This window comes from Dryas octopetala, chromosome 1 (assembly GCF_963921425.1).
Source record: "Dryas octopetala chromosome 1, drDryOcto1.1, whole genome shotgun sequence".
In the NCBI taxonomy this organism is placed as follows: domain Eukaryota; kingdom Viridiplantae; phylum Streptophyta; class Magnoliopsida; order Rosales; family Rosaceae; genus Dryas; species Dryas octopetala.
In genome coordinates, this window is record NC_141366.1 from 3,711,719 (window position 1) to 3,727,208 (window position 15,490).

General features: G+C 35.9%; 4 protein-coding genes across 7 annotated transcripts; 3 read left to right on the forward strand and 1 right to left on the reverse strand.

Annotated features, from left to right (window-relative positions):
* Nucleotides 1-635: 635 nt before the first annotated feature.
* On the forward strand, nucleotides 636-3,332 carry LOC147296592 (P-hydroxybenzoic acid efflux pump subunit). Its single transcript, XM_086229926.1, has 3 exons — nucleotides 636-1,187; nucleotides 1,319-1,486; nucleotides 1,623-3,332. The coding sequence occupies exons 1-3, from the start codon at nucleotides 636-638 to the stop codon at nucleotides 3,330-3,332; spliced, it is 2,430 nt and encodes an 809-aa protein (XP_086086052.1).
* A 653-nt stretch (nucleotides 3,333-3,985) lies between these two features.
* On the forward strand, nucleotides 3,986-9,405 carry LOC147296593 (UDP-glucuronic acid decarboxylase 6). Of its 4 annotated transcripts, XM_086230070.1 has the most exons (14): nucleotides 4,280-4,483; nucleotides 4,592-4,636; nucleotides 4,822-4,941; nucleotides 5,745-5,831; nucleotides 6,099-6,186; nucleotides 6,290-6,381; nucleotides 6,818-6,882; nucleotides 6,956-7,044; nucleotides 7,713-7,790; nucleotides 7,918-8,011; nucleotides 8,367-8,433; nucleotides 8,522-8,585; nucleotides 8,677-8,717; nucleotides 8,838-9,405. In XM_086230070.1, the coding sequence occupies exons 3-14, from the start codon at nucleotides 4,852-4,854 to the stop codon at nucleotides 9,021-9,023; spliced, it is 1,041 nt and encodes a 346-aa protein (XP_086086196.1). In that variant the 5' UTR covers nucleotides 4,280-4,483; nucleotides 4,592-4,636; nucleotides 4,822-4,851; the 3' UTR covers nucleotides 9,024-9,405. The 4 variants fall into 4 exon arrangements, with proteins under 4 accessions (XP_086086195.1, XP_086086196.1, XP_086086197.1 ...); XM_086230069.1 differs by lacking the exons at nucleotides 4,280-4,483; nucleotides 4,592-4,636 and adding an exon at nucleotides 3,986-4,227; XM_086230071.1 differs by lacking the exon at nucleotides 4,592-4,636.
* A 702-nt stretch (nucleotides 9,406-10,107) lies between these two features.
* Nucleotides 10,108-11,696, reverse strand: LOC147296594 (ATP synthase small subunit 6, mitochondrial-like). The gene is made up of 3 exons (XM_086227567.1): nucleotides 11,497-11,696; nucleotides 11,350-11,392; nucleotides 10,108-10,332 (listed from the first exon to the last, which is right to left on the reverse strand). The coding sequence occupies exons 1-3, from the start codon at nucleotides 11,615-11,617 to the stop codon at nucleotides 10,329-10,331; spliced, it is 168 nt and encodes a 55-aa protein (XP_086083693.1). The 5' UTR covers nucleotides 11,618-11,696; the 3' UTR covers nucleotides 10,108-10,328.
* A 3,224-nt stretch (nucleotides 11,697-14,920) lies between these two features.
* On the forward strand, nucleotides 14,921-15,450 carry HIS4 (histone H4). Its single transcript, XM_086256883.1, has one exon. The coding sequence runs from the start codon at nucleotides 14,984-14,986 to the stop codon at nucleotides 15,293-15,295; it is 312 nt and encodes a 103-aa protein (XP_086113009.1). The 5' UTR covers nucleotides 14,921-14,983; the 3' UTR covers nucleotides 15,296-15,450.
* Nucleotides 15,451-15,490: the final 40 nt, after the last annotated feature.

Consider the following 15,490-nt stretch of genomic DNA (forward strand, 5'->3'; position numbering starts at 1 on the left):
TGGTTAGATGAGCAGTCGCACTTTATTAGTGCCTCCATTTGTACCTATATGTGAAACTTAGGCATGTATTTGTATTTTGTGGTTATTAATTGTCTCCAAAATATGTATTTTACTGAAAAGTAGGTTGAAAGAAGCGCAATAATCCCGTCAATCAGCTCCAATTGGGCTGGTCTATGTTGAATTAAGACGAAAGGGAAAAGTTTGACTTCACTAGTTTATATCTATCTAAAGCAAACTGGTAGAAGGATCATAAAGAAGAAGTATCTTATCATATACCTTAAAAATTAGAGACAGCATGACCTTTAAGCGGCTACATATGCAGTATGACCTTTATGCAGCTACATATCCATTAATTGTTGGTACAAAAAGTCACAAGTGCGGTGCTACGTTGAGCCATTAAGCCCTCCTATAGTATTCACCGGCCACTATCATCATCACCACCAACTAATTAACAAATATGTAGTAGTGGGTCCCAGTGGAAGCTTCCACGTGGCCCTTGATTACCAATTGCCTTTCCCTCTCCTTACATAAACCTCCAAGCCAACACACTTAACACTTCCATTGCAGCCTTGCTAATTAAGTAGCAGTGTAAGCCAGAGACCACCAAACCATCTCCAATCCAGTTTCCAAACACAATGCCAAACTCTTCGGACCACGTGACCAACCGAGCCCGAGCCCTGTGGCTCAAGTGCCTAGCCTCTGCATCCCGGACCGCTCTAGCCTGCACCATAGTGGCCCTCACCACCCTCTACAGCCCACTCTCTCTCCAACACCAAGTAGCCTTCCCAGCATTCTCTTACGTGACAGTGATTCTCATTGCTCCTGATGCAACTCTGGGTGACACATTGCGTGGGGTCTGGATGGGACTCCATGCCACGGCCCAGACCATTGGGCCGGCCATTTTGAGCCTCTGGCTTATTGGGCCGGGTCGGCTATCGAGCGGCACGACTGCTCTGGCGGTGAGTCTTGCAGCGTTTGTGGTAGCTCTGCCAGGAGAGTCGACCCACTTGGTGTCCAAGCGCATAGCGTTGGGCCAGATTGTGATTATGTACGTTATAGCTTTTATACATGGTGGGCGTACGGAGGCTATCATGCACCCTGTCCACGTGGCAGCAAGTACGGGGGTTGGGGTCTTGGCTTGTGTTTTGGCTTTGTTAATTCCCTTCCCACGCCTGGCTTGTATAGAGGTACTTGAAATTACTTGACAACAAAAACACACAATTAGTTATCTTGATAAGTCCAAATATATAGCTCATTCATTCATATTTCATAATAAGAAAAGATTCTCAGTACGTATTTCAATAATATTGATCTGCAGGTTCAACAGAACACAAAGCTACTTGCCGAGAATGCTTCAGAGAGGCTCAAGCTGTTTGTAAAGGCGTTTTGTGCACAAGACAACACATCCGCACTTGCGTCAATTTCTCAAGCAAAGTCCTTGGCTTCCACAGCAACCAAGCTTTTCCAGACTATCAAACGCCACCAAGTAAGCAACTTAGTTTCATTAATTACACAACAACCATATACATCCATGTATACACTTTTAGTAAAACTATATATATCATATATGCGGATAACATGTATAATAGATCATGTGATTCTGAAATGTGATCTCTGTACAGGAAAGTATGCTGTGGGAGAGACTTCCACTGAAATTTTTGAAACACAGCAATGTGAACCTAGGAGACAGATTGCAGGGTTTAGAGATACCCTTAAGAGGGATGGAAATGGCATTGAGCAGTAGTCCTTCATTCCCAGTTATGGTGGTGGATGGAGAGCTCAAAGATGGTCTACTTAGACTAGTAGAGGACCACATGAGCCGAAATGTAAAGAGAATCATACCTTGTGACTCAATAACTGCCCCTGAATCAAATGCAGAAACTGTTAGGTTCCTCCATACACTTAAAACCATCCCATCAACCCACCAAGATTTACCCCCAATTTTCTTTCTGTTTTGCATCAAACTCCTTCATGCCAAATTATTGGCCAAAAGTTCTACACAGGACAAATTGGTTGATCACCAAAATCAAGGAGTAATTAATTCATGTAAACAACATGGATTCTGTTTCAAAGGGATATGGAGTAGTACTAACTTGTCCATCAAGGTAATTAGCAGCAAAAGGCTTATGGCAGCTTTCAAATGCTCACTTTCATTGGGTCTTGCAGTGCTCTTTGGTTTGATGTACAGCAAACCAAATGGTTACTGGTCAGGACTCCCAGTTGCAATCAGTCTTGCATCAACCAGAGAAGCAACATTCAGAGTTGCAAATGTTAAAGCACAGGGGACTGTCTTAGGAACTGTTTATGGAGTATTGGGTTGCTTTCTGTTCCAAAGGTTCTTGTCACTAAGACTCTTATCTCTAATTCCTTGGTTCATTTTCACTAGTTTTCTCCAGAGAAGCCAAATGTATGGCCAAGCTGGTGGGATTTCAGCAGTAATTGGAGCTGTACTAATTTTGGGCAGAACAAATTTTGGCCCACCAAGTGAATTTGCCATAGCCAGAATCACAGAAACCTTCATTGGATTGTCTTCTTCAATTATGGTTGAGCTACTCTTGCAACCCACAAGAGCTTCTACTCTTGCAAAATCCCAACTCTCTAGGACTCTTGGGACATTGCAGGAGTGCATCAATTCGGTGAGTCTTCTTCAATCAGGCAGAGCACATTTGGAAGAGAACCAAAAGAGACTGATATTGCATGTTGAAGAACTTGGGAAGTTGATTTTAGAGGCTGAGGTGGAGCCCAATTTCTGGTTTTTGCCTTTTCATAGTGCTTGCTATGCAAGGCTCTTGAGGTCCTTGTCCAAAATGATGGACCTCCTACTCTTTAGTGCTCATGCAGTGGGAGTCCTTGAACAAAATTCACAAACACTTGAGGCTTCTTGGAAGGACATTGTACAAACAGTGGAATGTGATCTTGAACATTTCAAGAAAATGGTTGGCTCTTTGGTAAAATGCTTCCAGGATATCACCTTGATAAAATCAGTGACAGTTCTTGATCAAAAAATTGACATATCTCATGTTCTTGAGTTGGGAAAATCACATACCCCAAATATTTTCAAGGTTTCTGGTTTAGAGGATGTGGAGATGGATAAGATTATAAGTTCTTATCTCCAACACTCAAAGGAAGTGGTTGATAAAATTCATGTTCATCAGAGTGAGGAGCTCAAGAGCCAAATGGTGTTATGTTTGAGTGCTTTAGGGTTCTGCATAAGTAGTTTAATAAGAGAAGCAAGAGAGATTGAAGAGGAAATCAAGCAACTTGTTCAAAGGGAGAATCCTTCAAGCCACATTAATTTGTATGAAATATCATGTAAGATGTATGCTTTATAGAAATAATGTACCCATATGCAAAATATTTGAAGAAGAAACTAACAATACACATTGAAGATATGTTGTTAGTTTGCATTGTTTTTGTTGAACTAAGTCACTAATTTGTGTATTTACAACCATACATGAACATATAATTATTAGTAAATATAGGAATTGCATACCATTTACTATAAAATTTTATTTTTCTTTTCAATAATTTTATTACATATCACTAATTATTTGCATTGTTTTTGCAAATGCTTTCGTACTGGGGCTTGGGCCATAATTTGTAAAACACGTATGTCATCATACACATAGCCTAATTTGAAGGGAAAATTTCACTATACAAATCTAATATATAAATATCTTTTAATTTTGACTCGTAAATATAGGCAAACTTTTAAGTCTCAAAGAGTCAATATATGTTTCAAATTCACAGTTATTCAAGGTAAGATTATCGTCAAATTGTCTGACATTAGAATCCAATCAATTCAAATCCTATACATATAGGGAATCTCCATCTCCTTATCTAGACACTACTACGTACCATCTACTAGTTCTGTTTGTCCACTTGTATTATACACGTGGCAATACCCCAGATGCGTAAGCGTATAAAGACAAACTCATGCAGAAGCATCTTATTCTAGTCTTCAAAACAAAGCAAGGAACCTACTCACTAGTCAACCAGAGTCACCACCACCAGTACTGGTCCCAGTAGATTAGACAAAGCATCTGTGTTGCTGTGTTAGGACTTAGGGCTTTGGAAAAACTTTAACCTTAATTCCCTCTAATAATCGCTCCCTAATCACTTAAATTACTCACTAATCCTATATCAAAACCCTTTTTTTCCGAAACCCCTAAATTAGCTAGTCACAGAAACCCCTCATTAACTCCAGATTCTCTCTAGCTTCATAAGGTAAATAGCAATTTTCTATTGGTACAAAATGAATGATTACAATTGGTGATTATCAAGTTCGTTTTTTTTTTTTTTTTTAATAAAAAAATTCGATTATTTTTTTGTTTCCTAGGAAAACATGGTTTCTTTTTTCCTAAACTCTAAGGGAATATAGTTTGGTATGACTTCAAATTTAATTATTGTTATCGAGGAGCTATCACAAAGGCCTGGACTTTCCGTGAATTTGAAGGCTTTCGGGATTTGCTTTATTTTATTGGTATAATTTCTATTTAAAATTCATTGTTTGGTAGAAGTTTCGGTTTTTGGAGTTATTTTTTGGGACTATAAATATAGGTTCTGATTACTAAGCTTTGTGGATCCAAAGGGTGTTTAGGGTTTTGGGTTATCTTCCTCTGAGGCTATTTTTCAGGTTGACTTCAAGCTCCATCTTCCTTTTTTAATTAGAAGTTAATTTGTTTCTTTTAAATTTCTGAAGAAAAAAATTGATCTTGTAGTCTTTGTAAAATTTGAAGGCTTGTGTCAATCTGAGATTATTCCACTACTAATTTGTTGATATTATCTTTCAGAGTTTGATTGTTTGGTAAATTGTTATAGGTGTTTGGATTTTAGAGGCAATCTAAGAATATGGCACAGAATTCCTCCAATGGGGAGCACCAGACCACAACAAAGCCTCCTCCATTGCCATCCCCTCTGCGTTTTTCCAAATTTTTTCAGGTCCTTGTGCTAATTTATTTGTTTATTTATTCCTATATCTTTCTTTTGGGTTATTGTAATTTGTTTGTACAGTATATTTCATATTTCTTCTAAAAAGTTAAAAATTAAGTTTTTACAGTATTGAAGTACCTTTCTGTGTTGCTTTTCTAGATTCATTGTGTGTCTGATATTTATGCCACTGGTTGTTGTGTTTCTCTATCAGCATTTACTGATTGCAACTTAATTATTGGAAGAATTTCAATGTACAGATATTATATCAAACAGGCCACTTTTTTTGTCTTATTTTGTTTCTTTATTCATGCATTGCCCATACAATTGGTTTGTACTTTTAGATCTACAAAATACAACTCAGTTCCCCCAAAAAGATTAATTATTAGTTGATCTTTACCTTTTGCGTAAGAAATTATCCATACTCAGGGGGCAGATTATTCTGCGGACTACACATAACATAAAATTGATAACTTCCACCAAAAAAGGCTGTGGAGGATAGGTATTGTATTGGTACTCTCTCTTTCTTGGATCTCTGTTTTACTCCCAATGCTCAGACAGTCAATCCCATGTCTTGAATCTGTGAGTTCACAAGGAAGTATTGCCTATCCTTATTGCGATCTAGCTCGTTTTGAATTTGGTGGAATCTGACTTTGTCATTACAGTTTTGATATAAATCATGCTACTGTACGTTTCAAGGAGTATTTTTGTTTGGTATTAGATGGCTAATAAATCATCATTCCGATGACATTGTGGTGTTTTTCATATAGCTGATTTTAATGCTCTTCATTGTGTACTTTCATTGTCGATGACAGTCTAATATGAGAATTTTGGTTACTGGAGGAGCTGGATTCATCGGTTCTCACCTAGTTGACAGATTAATGGAAAATGAGAAGAATGAGGTCAGCATTTATTTATTTTTGAAAAGAACTCAGGATCAGTTTTTTCAGTTGAGCAAGGAGTTCAAGATCCGTTTTTTTTATATATAAAATTATTTTTTAAAATATATTTTAACAGGAAACTTTTGTTAATACTAAGCACCTAGGTAAATATAAGATGGTTATACCTTATAATGAACAAAAATTGAAATGACTGGCACTTGTATGAGATTATATGCCTCAGATGATGTACTGTCATATTGATTTACACTTTCTCCAATTTATGCTCAGGTTATTGTTGTTGATAACTACTTTACTGGCTCCAAAGACAATCTTAAAAAATGGATTGGTCATCCAAGATTTGAGCTTATTCGTCATGGTACCTATATATTGGCTTATTTGTCAAGTCCCTTCCAAGTATTTTTAGTTTATTTATCAAGAGTCTTTACTTATGTTGAATCAATCTTTTTTCTCTGTTATAGATGTCACTGAGACATTGCTGGTCGAGGTTGATCGGATATACCATCTTGCATGCCCAGCTTCTCCAATTTTCTACAAATACAATCCTGTGAAGGTGTGCACATATATGATTTAATCTTTAAACGTCGAGATATTATTTAGTCAGCATTTCATATACCTGCCATGTATCATCTTCCTGTCAAGTGTGATTCAAATTGCCTACACTTTGACAAGTGTATTATAAGGGGGCATTTTAACTTGTTGTAACGTTTAGGTGGGCCACATGCAGTTTGCCTTTAGTCAGATATAACATATGACCATGGCTTTTGTCAGTCATATGGCTAAAAATATGCTGTCTTTAGCCCTACAAATGCTGCTAGATCCTTTCATGATCTGATTATATGGTTCTCATGCATATGTATTACATTGTTACTTTCTTTTTCATGTTCAATTGTTTAAGTTCTTTTTTTTCTCCAACAAAAAAAGTAATTAAAAATTGTTCGTAAATCTCAAGACATAATCTAACATTTGAGCATATGACTCTCCAACAGACAATAAAAACAAATGTGATTGGCACATTGAACATGCTTGGACTTGCTAAGCGAGTTGGAGCGAGGTGGGCAATTAATCTTATTTATTATAGTTATATGCCATCAAATTCTCTTACTAAAGTATATATTTTCGAGCAGGATTTTGCTGACATCAACTTCAGAGGTATATGGAGATCCTCTTGTGCACCCACAACCTGAAAGCTATTGGGGTAATGTTAACCCAATTGGTAAGTGCTCATCTCATTCAGTCATTGTAAGCCTACAGCATTCTGACGGAACTAAGAAGATTGTTGCTGCTTTTACATATTTATAGTTCATGGGGAAATATATTTTGCAAGAAGTAGAATGACCATTTCATCAATTCATCTCCTTTAATAACTCTAAAATGTTTTACCACATTTGAGATGGACTTCTGTGAGGGAGATTTGGGAAATGCTGAGCCGTTCATGAACTTAACTTTTGGAAGTAGATAGTAAAATGTGTTCTCTAGGACCCTTTAGTGTGGATCTTTGGTAATATTTCTGAGAACACACAATTATGGCCTTGCTTTTAGCTCTTTGCAGTCCTGTTGGACATATATGGTTATGGAGGCTTTTATGTGAAACCTAATCTGTGAATTTTCCCATGTCAAACCTATCTGAGTATCAAAAAAGATGTGTCTTGCATTCATTATATTATCTTATACAAGTATGTTGGATATTTCTGTCAATCCTCCATTTGCATAACACTCTGGCATGTATCAACTTTGCCCTTGTAACAAAAATTTGTAGTAGTGATTAAATAGCTGTAAATACTAGAAGGCAGAATGTTACTTTTCATTTCTTTCATAGTTTAAGGATTTATTCAAGTCCATGAAAACATGACCTTAACATCAAGTACTTCTTATAAATCATAGGAGTAAGGAGCTGCTATGATGAGGGGAAGCGTGTTGCTGAGACCTTGATGTTTGACTATCATAGGCAGCATGGGATAGGTTTGTGTTTTCTCTCTTTTTCTTTTTCCACCTCAACATATTGTTTTATTCTTTCTCATGGTGAAGTGGATAAAGTTTTGCTCTTTATTGATTTGATGTACTTTATTGCCTTTGATCTCTTTGACAGAAATACGCATTGCCAGAATCTTCAACACTTATGGCCCTCGCATGAATATTGATGATGGACGTGTTGTCAGCAACTTTATAGCTCAAGCACTTCGGTGAGTCCTTAGGATGTTCCATGGTTTTAATGATGGTGGTATGTCTGTATCACGCACTAATTCACACACTAATTCAGCCTCTTTATTAAAAAAAAAAAAAAAAAAAGTAAACCAGCATATTGTGTGGCATGGTTAGGTACTGTTTAGTTGTTTGATATGAAGGTCTTATAAAATCCAGAAGCGATGGATGTGTTTGATGTTCACGCATCTAGCAACACTTATATTTGTCTAGTTGCATTGTGTCTTAAAATTGGCTTCCCATACTTGGATTACTGGATAAGCTTAAGCCCTTTCATTTTCCTTCATATGTTAATACTTTTTGATCAATTCTGATTTCGTGTTTTCAACATTGCAGTGATGAACCTTTGACAGTCCAAAATCCTGGGACTCAAACTCGCAGTTTCTGTTACGTCTCCGACATGGTATGTGAAAAACATTTTCCTTTTTCATTCTGTTGCCGTTTATTTCTTGTATTGGGTTGTACATAATTACTTGTTTAAAATGTTTTAGGTTGATGGCCTCATTCGTCTCATGGAAGGAGGGCACGCTGGACCCATAAACCTTGGAAACCCAGGTAACCTTTCACAAATGTGATAGTTTGGTGTGTGTATATCTAGAAACAGTTATACCTAAGCATTCATGCTGAAATTCTTGCATACTTTCAGGTGAATTTACAATGCTTGAACTTGCAGAGACAGTGAAGGAGGTCAGTTTCTATTTGCCATCAAGTATTATGTTGTAAAATGTTGAAGACCAATTCTCGTCTGATATATTAATCTATACATTTTCTTATTGTTGTCTTCATCAATGCATTTAACAATTACAGCTCATCAACCCTGGGGTGGAGATAAAGAGGGTGGAGAACACTCCTGATGATCCAAGACAGAGGAAACCTGATATCACAAAAGCAAAAGAATTGCTGGGATGGGAGCCAAAAATCAAGTTGCGTGAAGGCCTGCCTCTCATGGAGGAGGATTTCCGCTTGAGGCTTGGAGCTGCCAAAAAGAACTGATTGCCTATCAGCTGGAAATATGGATGATGAGCGGGGTTTCAGCTTTCAGTAATGGACTGTGTTTGACAAAGGAAGTGCTCGAGTGTGTTCATCTTTAACGAGTCCTGTCACCACGATTGTGTTTCCTTCTTGTCCTTTCTATTTCGTTGTGTTATAATAGAAAATAAGAAGTGGTGTCTCTTAAAAAAGATTATCTTCTCCCTTTTTCGTCCTTTAAACAGTGAGTGAGTGCTTAGATGCTGAGGGGATTCCTTCAAAATGTGCCCTTAAGCGCTATTGTGTAGTTAAGATTCTTCTCAGAGGAGTCTGCTACTCGGAAGAAGTTGGAACCCCCAATTTTGATATCGCAATAATGAATAATAAAATTATAATTTGTATTTCATTCAATCCCCACGTAATGTATATGCCTTTATTTAAGCTTCATGACTTGTGGATCTGGGATTGTGAATTGCTTAAAAAGGTGGCATGAAGAACTGAAGAATGTACTTTCTTTTCTTTTTCTTTTTTCTTCATGGAAGTGTCCGACTGTCTGAGACAGTTTCCCTTTAGAACCCATCAACCTAATTGTTATGGGAGATAGTGCGCAAGTATCATAGCATTTGAAATGAAGCATAAAATGTACCATAGCACAATTGTTAAATCATCACTTCCACTTGTATCAATCAAAAGATTGCCCAAGTCCAGGAGCTAACTTAAAAATTTCTTCTTTGGAGGCACTTTTGCAGGGATTTTTTACAAATTCATATCATCCATCACACTCCCCAGTGCATGGAAGAGGCTTTGTTTCAACACCCCCCCCCCCCCCCCCCCCCCCCACAAACCAAAACAAAAAAATAATAAATAATAATAACACACATTCAAAGGCCCTATGAAATTACTAGTCCCAAAACTCTTGGGTCATGTTAAACTATCTTGTCTTACGAACACCCTACTAAACGCTTTGGTGCCAAGCTCCACAGCATCAGACCACATCTAAAATAACATGGCAATTTTCCTCAAATGACACACGAGAGCAGACACAAAACTAAAACAAAGAAAGAAACAATCAAGAATTAGCTAAAAGCCTGTAACAATAACATGAAGGTAACACAATTCTTGCAGTTTCATTTTTGAAGATTGTCTGGTCAAATACACAAAGTTCAAAACCAATGAATAGAAGTATTTCTTCTCATATTATTAAAGTCATCCAAAACATAACAGGAAATTGAAAATAGAGTATCTAGAACATCTCTCTTTCGTTATTAAGCAGGTAAATCTCCCTCTCCACAACATGAGAAGAATGGTAGCTGCAATGACATCAACAAATCACCTGCAAAACAACAGAAGAATTAAGTAACGAATTTCACCAACAGATCCATAAAAATGATACCTAATAATGCAATGGCTTACTATTAGTATTGGTGAATATACAAACTTCATTACATGACAAAAATACAAGACAGGTGGCAAAGATCAAAATTACAAAAAATAAAAGAAATAGCACTATGCAAAACTATAGCAATCCAAATAACTTGAATATAACTATGCCAATACATCCCAAGAGAAGATGAGACATTGTATTACTGACAGCCCCTTGTTACGTGTAAAAGTTGAGCATTGCAGTGACCATGTCCAGAAAAAGTGTCCATTTGATATATATCCTTAACTGCAAGTAGGGAATTTAGATGTGTTTAACTAGCATCACTTTAGCATTTTTCAAAACCTTCTTACCTGCAAGTTTGGAATTTTAAACGTTTTTAAATAGGCCATCACTTAATCATTTTCAAAACCTCCTTAACCAATACATATACAACTCTTCATACTAGCAAAAGTCAACAACAGTCTATAAAGTTGAAGAAAGTGAGCTCAGGATGATAGAATGTCATCCAAACTTGAACTTGGTAACTTTCAAATGAGGTATTTTGTATTTTTGTAATAAAAATAGGTTAGAATGTTAAGTTTTGAAAAAAATTATCAGTTTCCAACTTTCGGCCTTAAAATGTACAATGTGTCAAGACCTCGTCAGTTAATTATTCCTAGGCTTGCCACCAAAGCTTGTGCAGTTAGCACCATGTACCAAAGAATCAACTAAATTAACTCAGATTCCCAAATGCCTACCTATAAATTCTAGTCGATGTTTTCCCATGTAAGAAGAGCAATACAAATTAGCAAGATAACAAAAGCAAGATCTAGATGCTATTCATTTATGCCCTACGAAGTAATCAATCAATCAATTTAACTCGACCGAGTGCATTTTTTCACTTACTGTATTGCCTACAACTACCACAATTAGCCTAACCAAACAAACAAATCGGTTCAGAGCTGTGAGAGTCAGAACAAACGGTACCTCTTGTGCCTCTGAACAAAGGCTGAGTTCTTGGCATCTTCCTCTGCAAACAAATTAACAAATATAAAATGGGTCAGAGAAATTAGGGTTTTGATTTGGAAAAATGAAAAAAAAAAAAAAAAAAACAGATCGGGTTGAAGCGCTTACCAGTGAGGCCAAGAGAGAACTTGGTGATGAGGGTTCCGGTTATGGCGAACCCAACAAGGAACGGCCAATTCCGGTTCCATTCCCGCTTGAAGAAAATCGGCCACGGATCGAACTTTCTCATTTCAGGTTGCGGGTTTCTCTTCCTTCTTCAATTCCTCTCTCGTCTTTCGACTTTCGCCACTCTCTCTCTGTGTTTGTGGGTTGTGGCTATTTGTAGCCACTTGGAACCGTTGGATTTCAGTCTGTGACTCTGTATAATGTGATTTGGTGCTCGTACGGCATGCCCACAAAACCCAGTGGGCTCAAAGTAATGGGCTGCTTGAAGGAACTCTGATCGAGCTGCAGTTGTGCCACTTCTCAACTTCTTTCTGGCCTAGTTCCATGCAAACCAAATAGGCCCAATTGGGTCCTTAAATTTTGATTCATGTGTTTAGTAAGAACAAAATATTTGTTTAGTTCTTTAGCCAAGTTGTGAGGGTCAAGAGTAAGGATTACAATTAAGCTGTATTTAAAGTTCGATTCCCTCTAATGTAATATATAAAAATAATAAAAATAATAATGATTCTAAAGTTCACTTTTGAACTTTTAATGATAACTAAATTCATCTAAAAAGTTGCAATATCAAATAGGTCCATTTTTTACAATTAAAACTCACGTTATAACACTTTCGTGTTTTTGGCCCAGAGTGTTTGGTGAATTTTTTATAATTTTAAAACTGGACAAATTGTCATTGTCTGAATTAGTAATAGTCATTTTTATACTATAACACGAGTGAATGTAACTTCATAAGTTTGAATTATGTGTTTTATGTTGGTTTTATTAGTTTTTGACGTGTTTATGTAATAAAAGGCCTAAGGAATATCAATAAGTATTATTTTTATGCAGCTTCAAATAGTTATTGTCGCACAGTGACAATTACCAAGCGCTCGATGAATATTGCAGAGCCTTCAGTATTGTTCACCAAGCACTCGGTAGATTCCGTGTTGTGCGCATTTTATTAAAGTAGACTAAACTGAGATTTTCTATAATAAGTAGGCTAAGTTATTAACCTTATTTGTGAATTCGACTTTAAAAACAAAACAACAAAAATATATATGTATTATCAACATTAAATAATATATAATGGAACAAAGGCAACTTCATCCATTCAAATGATAATGACTTCTCGTATACCTTTCCACTATTAAACGCTAAACCCTACAGTTTCCCGCTATTCTATCTTATTCTTTATGCTCCTCTAATATTCAAGAGTCAAGTTAAGCATGTTGCTTAGGATATAGAAGTTGAGCACTTGAATGTATGAAATTGCCTTTGTTTTTCCGAGTTCTTATACCGATGTTTCATTTTGTCTTTACTAAACACACAAATCAAATCTAATAGCCTAATTGAAAAGTTTTCAACTTATAGACCAAATTGGTCAAACTTCATGGTAAGTTCCGACAAAGTTTTAGGTGTATCCAAGTTGAAGGAGATTCCAAAATCGTTGTTTGATATTAACACAAGAATAAAAACCCATTAGATTATTCAAAATTTGGTTGAGGACATTCCTTAGCTCATTGGACACATAGATGAATTTCATCCAATGATTTGGCTAAGAAAGGTCATTATTTGCTATCGTTTTTTTTATATAAACAAATTTCTATGGAACAGTTCTATATGCCCAAAGTGAGAAAAGACATAAGACACGTAAACATATAGAATTGTTAGAGATATTAACCCAATCTCAAATTGATATACTCAATTATGGTTTGCAAAATAAGCTCAATTTCAAATAAACTAAACCCAATCCTAACTTATAGAAAATCAGATTGATCTTGAGTTGTCTGGATTGGATTCGATCTCTTATGATATAACAAAAAGAAAATACAACTTTTTGTATCAAACTAAGAATTTGGACTGGTTACGAAGTTTAACTTGAATATAAGCTGAACATATGCTCCCTCTAATTATATTTTGCATTGGGTTGGAGTAATTGTGTTATTAGATTTTAGGCTCAACTACATTTACATTTCAAATTATTTATATATATTTTTATTTATGATATAAAAGTTATATATTTTGAATAAAAATGGTATAAGGTGTGTTTGGAGCATATTGGTTTCAAATCCATGTCCACTTGAGAAAAGTAAAAGTATGAATTCTTACTACACCATTTAGTCAGTTATGATATTTTAGTACATGCAATATATTTATAGGCATATTGATACTTTAAATATAATAATTTATAAAATTATATTTGGTATTCTACACCATAACCTTATACACTAAACCATAAAGTCTGAAACCTTATACTTTAAAAATTAACCCTATACTCTAATAATTTGTTGTATATAAATTATAAATTATAGTTTTAGACTTTTAGTAATATTTTTACAATATAAAAACGATAAATTATATAAAATATAAACTACTAATATTTTTAGACTTTTTGCAATGATAATATTTAAATAGAGACCTAAAATAATATCTTTAAAAAAAGGAATGATATATAAAATATATTTAATTTTATAAATTATTATATTTCAAGTATTACTAAGCCTATAAATATATTGCATATACTTGAATTTCATAAGTGGTTAAGTGGTGTAGTAAAAATTCATACTTTGACTCTCTTCACAAGATCATGGGTTTGAATCCCAGCATTTGCAAAAAACACTTTACAATTTTTTTATTCAATATATATAACTTTTATATAATATAAAATATATAAATAATCCTGTTCGGTTTAGTTTTTTTGTTAACCCGATTTTGTTTACCATTATGTATTTTTTTGTTAGTTTATGGACTAACTTGACATGAACCCTATAGTTAATGGAGAAATTTAAAATGTTTTATAATTCGTAAACCAACTTGAAATGAACCTTAAGTTAATGAAAAAATTTGAAATATTTTATAATTCGTAGACCAACTTGAAATGGATCCTATAGTTAGTGGATGTAAATATAATTATCATGGTTAGTTTTATTTCTCAAGGAAAATAAAAAAGTAGTAAGTTCAAAAAACAAAAGAAGTAAAATGGAGTTCGAATGTTCGATGAAGAACATTTCAACGAGTATCCAATCCAGGGGTGTTTCAGTAATTCAACGAAGTTGCAGGCACGTGCTGCGCGCCTACTTCTCCCAAAATTTTCAAACTCAAAATCGCAAACTCCCTTCGCGTTTTTGGCTCGCCTTCCCAACAACGCAACAAGTGTCTCACTTAAAAGCACAATCCGTGCCACACTTATTCAAATACACTCCCACCGTAGATTCACACATCATCAACAGTTTAGTTCCAACCACAACACATGACGCGGATCGACTCTCTAAGCCGTCGATAAGCACTGACATCCAACGACCAGTATTAACCCCGCCAGACTTCAAATTCCAAATCCGCTCCCCCACAATATAAATACCCGAACTTCCTCCTCTTACCCATCAAATCATCAACACTCCAATTTTCTATCGAAAATCAAATTTCCTCTTTCTCTCAAAATTTTCCCGAGAAAATGTCAGGCCGTGGAAAGGGAGGCAAGGGTTTGGGCAAAGGAGGAGCCAAGCGACACAGGAAGGTCCTGAGGGATAACATCCAGGGTATCACTAAGCCTGCAATTCGTCGTTTGGCTCGCAGAGGTGGTGTGAAGCGTATCAGTGGTCTAATCTATGAGGAGACCAGAGGGGTTCTCAAGATCTTTCTCGAGAATGTTATTCGTGATGCTGTGACCTACACAGAGCACGCCAGGAGGAAGACTGTGACTGCCATGGACGTGGTCTACGCTTTGAAGAGGCAGGGCAGGACCCTTTATGGTTTTGGTGGTTAAATTGTGATATTTTCTTTTGTTTTGGGCATTTTAGTTTAGGACTGGCTCTAGGCATTGGTCGCAGATCTGGGCTTATGAATATTTTGTTTTTAGCCTTGGTGTTCATGTAATTTGCACTCTCATTTCAAGTAATAGAAGTTCAATTTGTTAGTAAAGCTTGTTTTTTGCTTTGTGCGATTCTTTTCGTTTTCATTT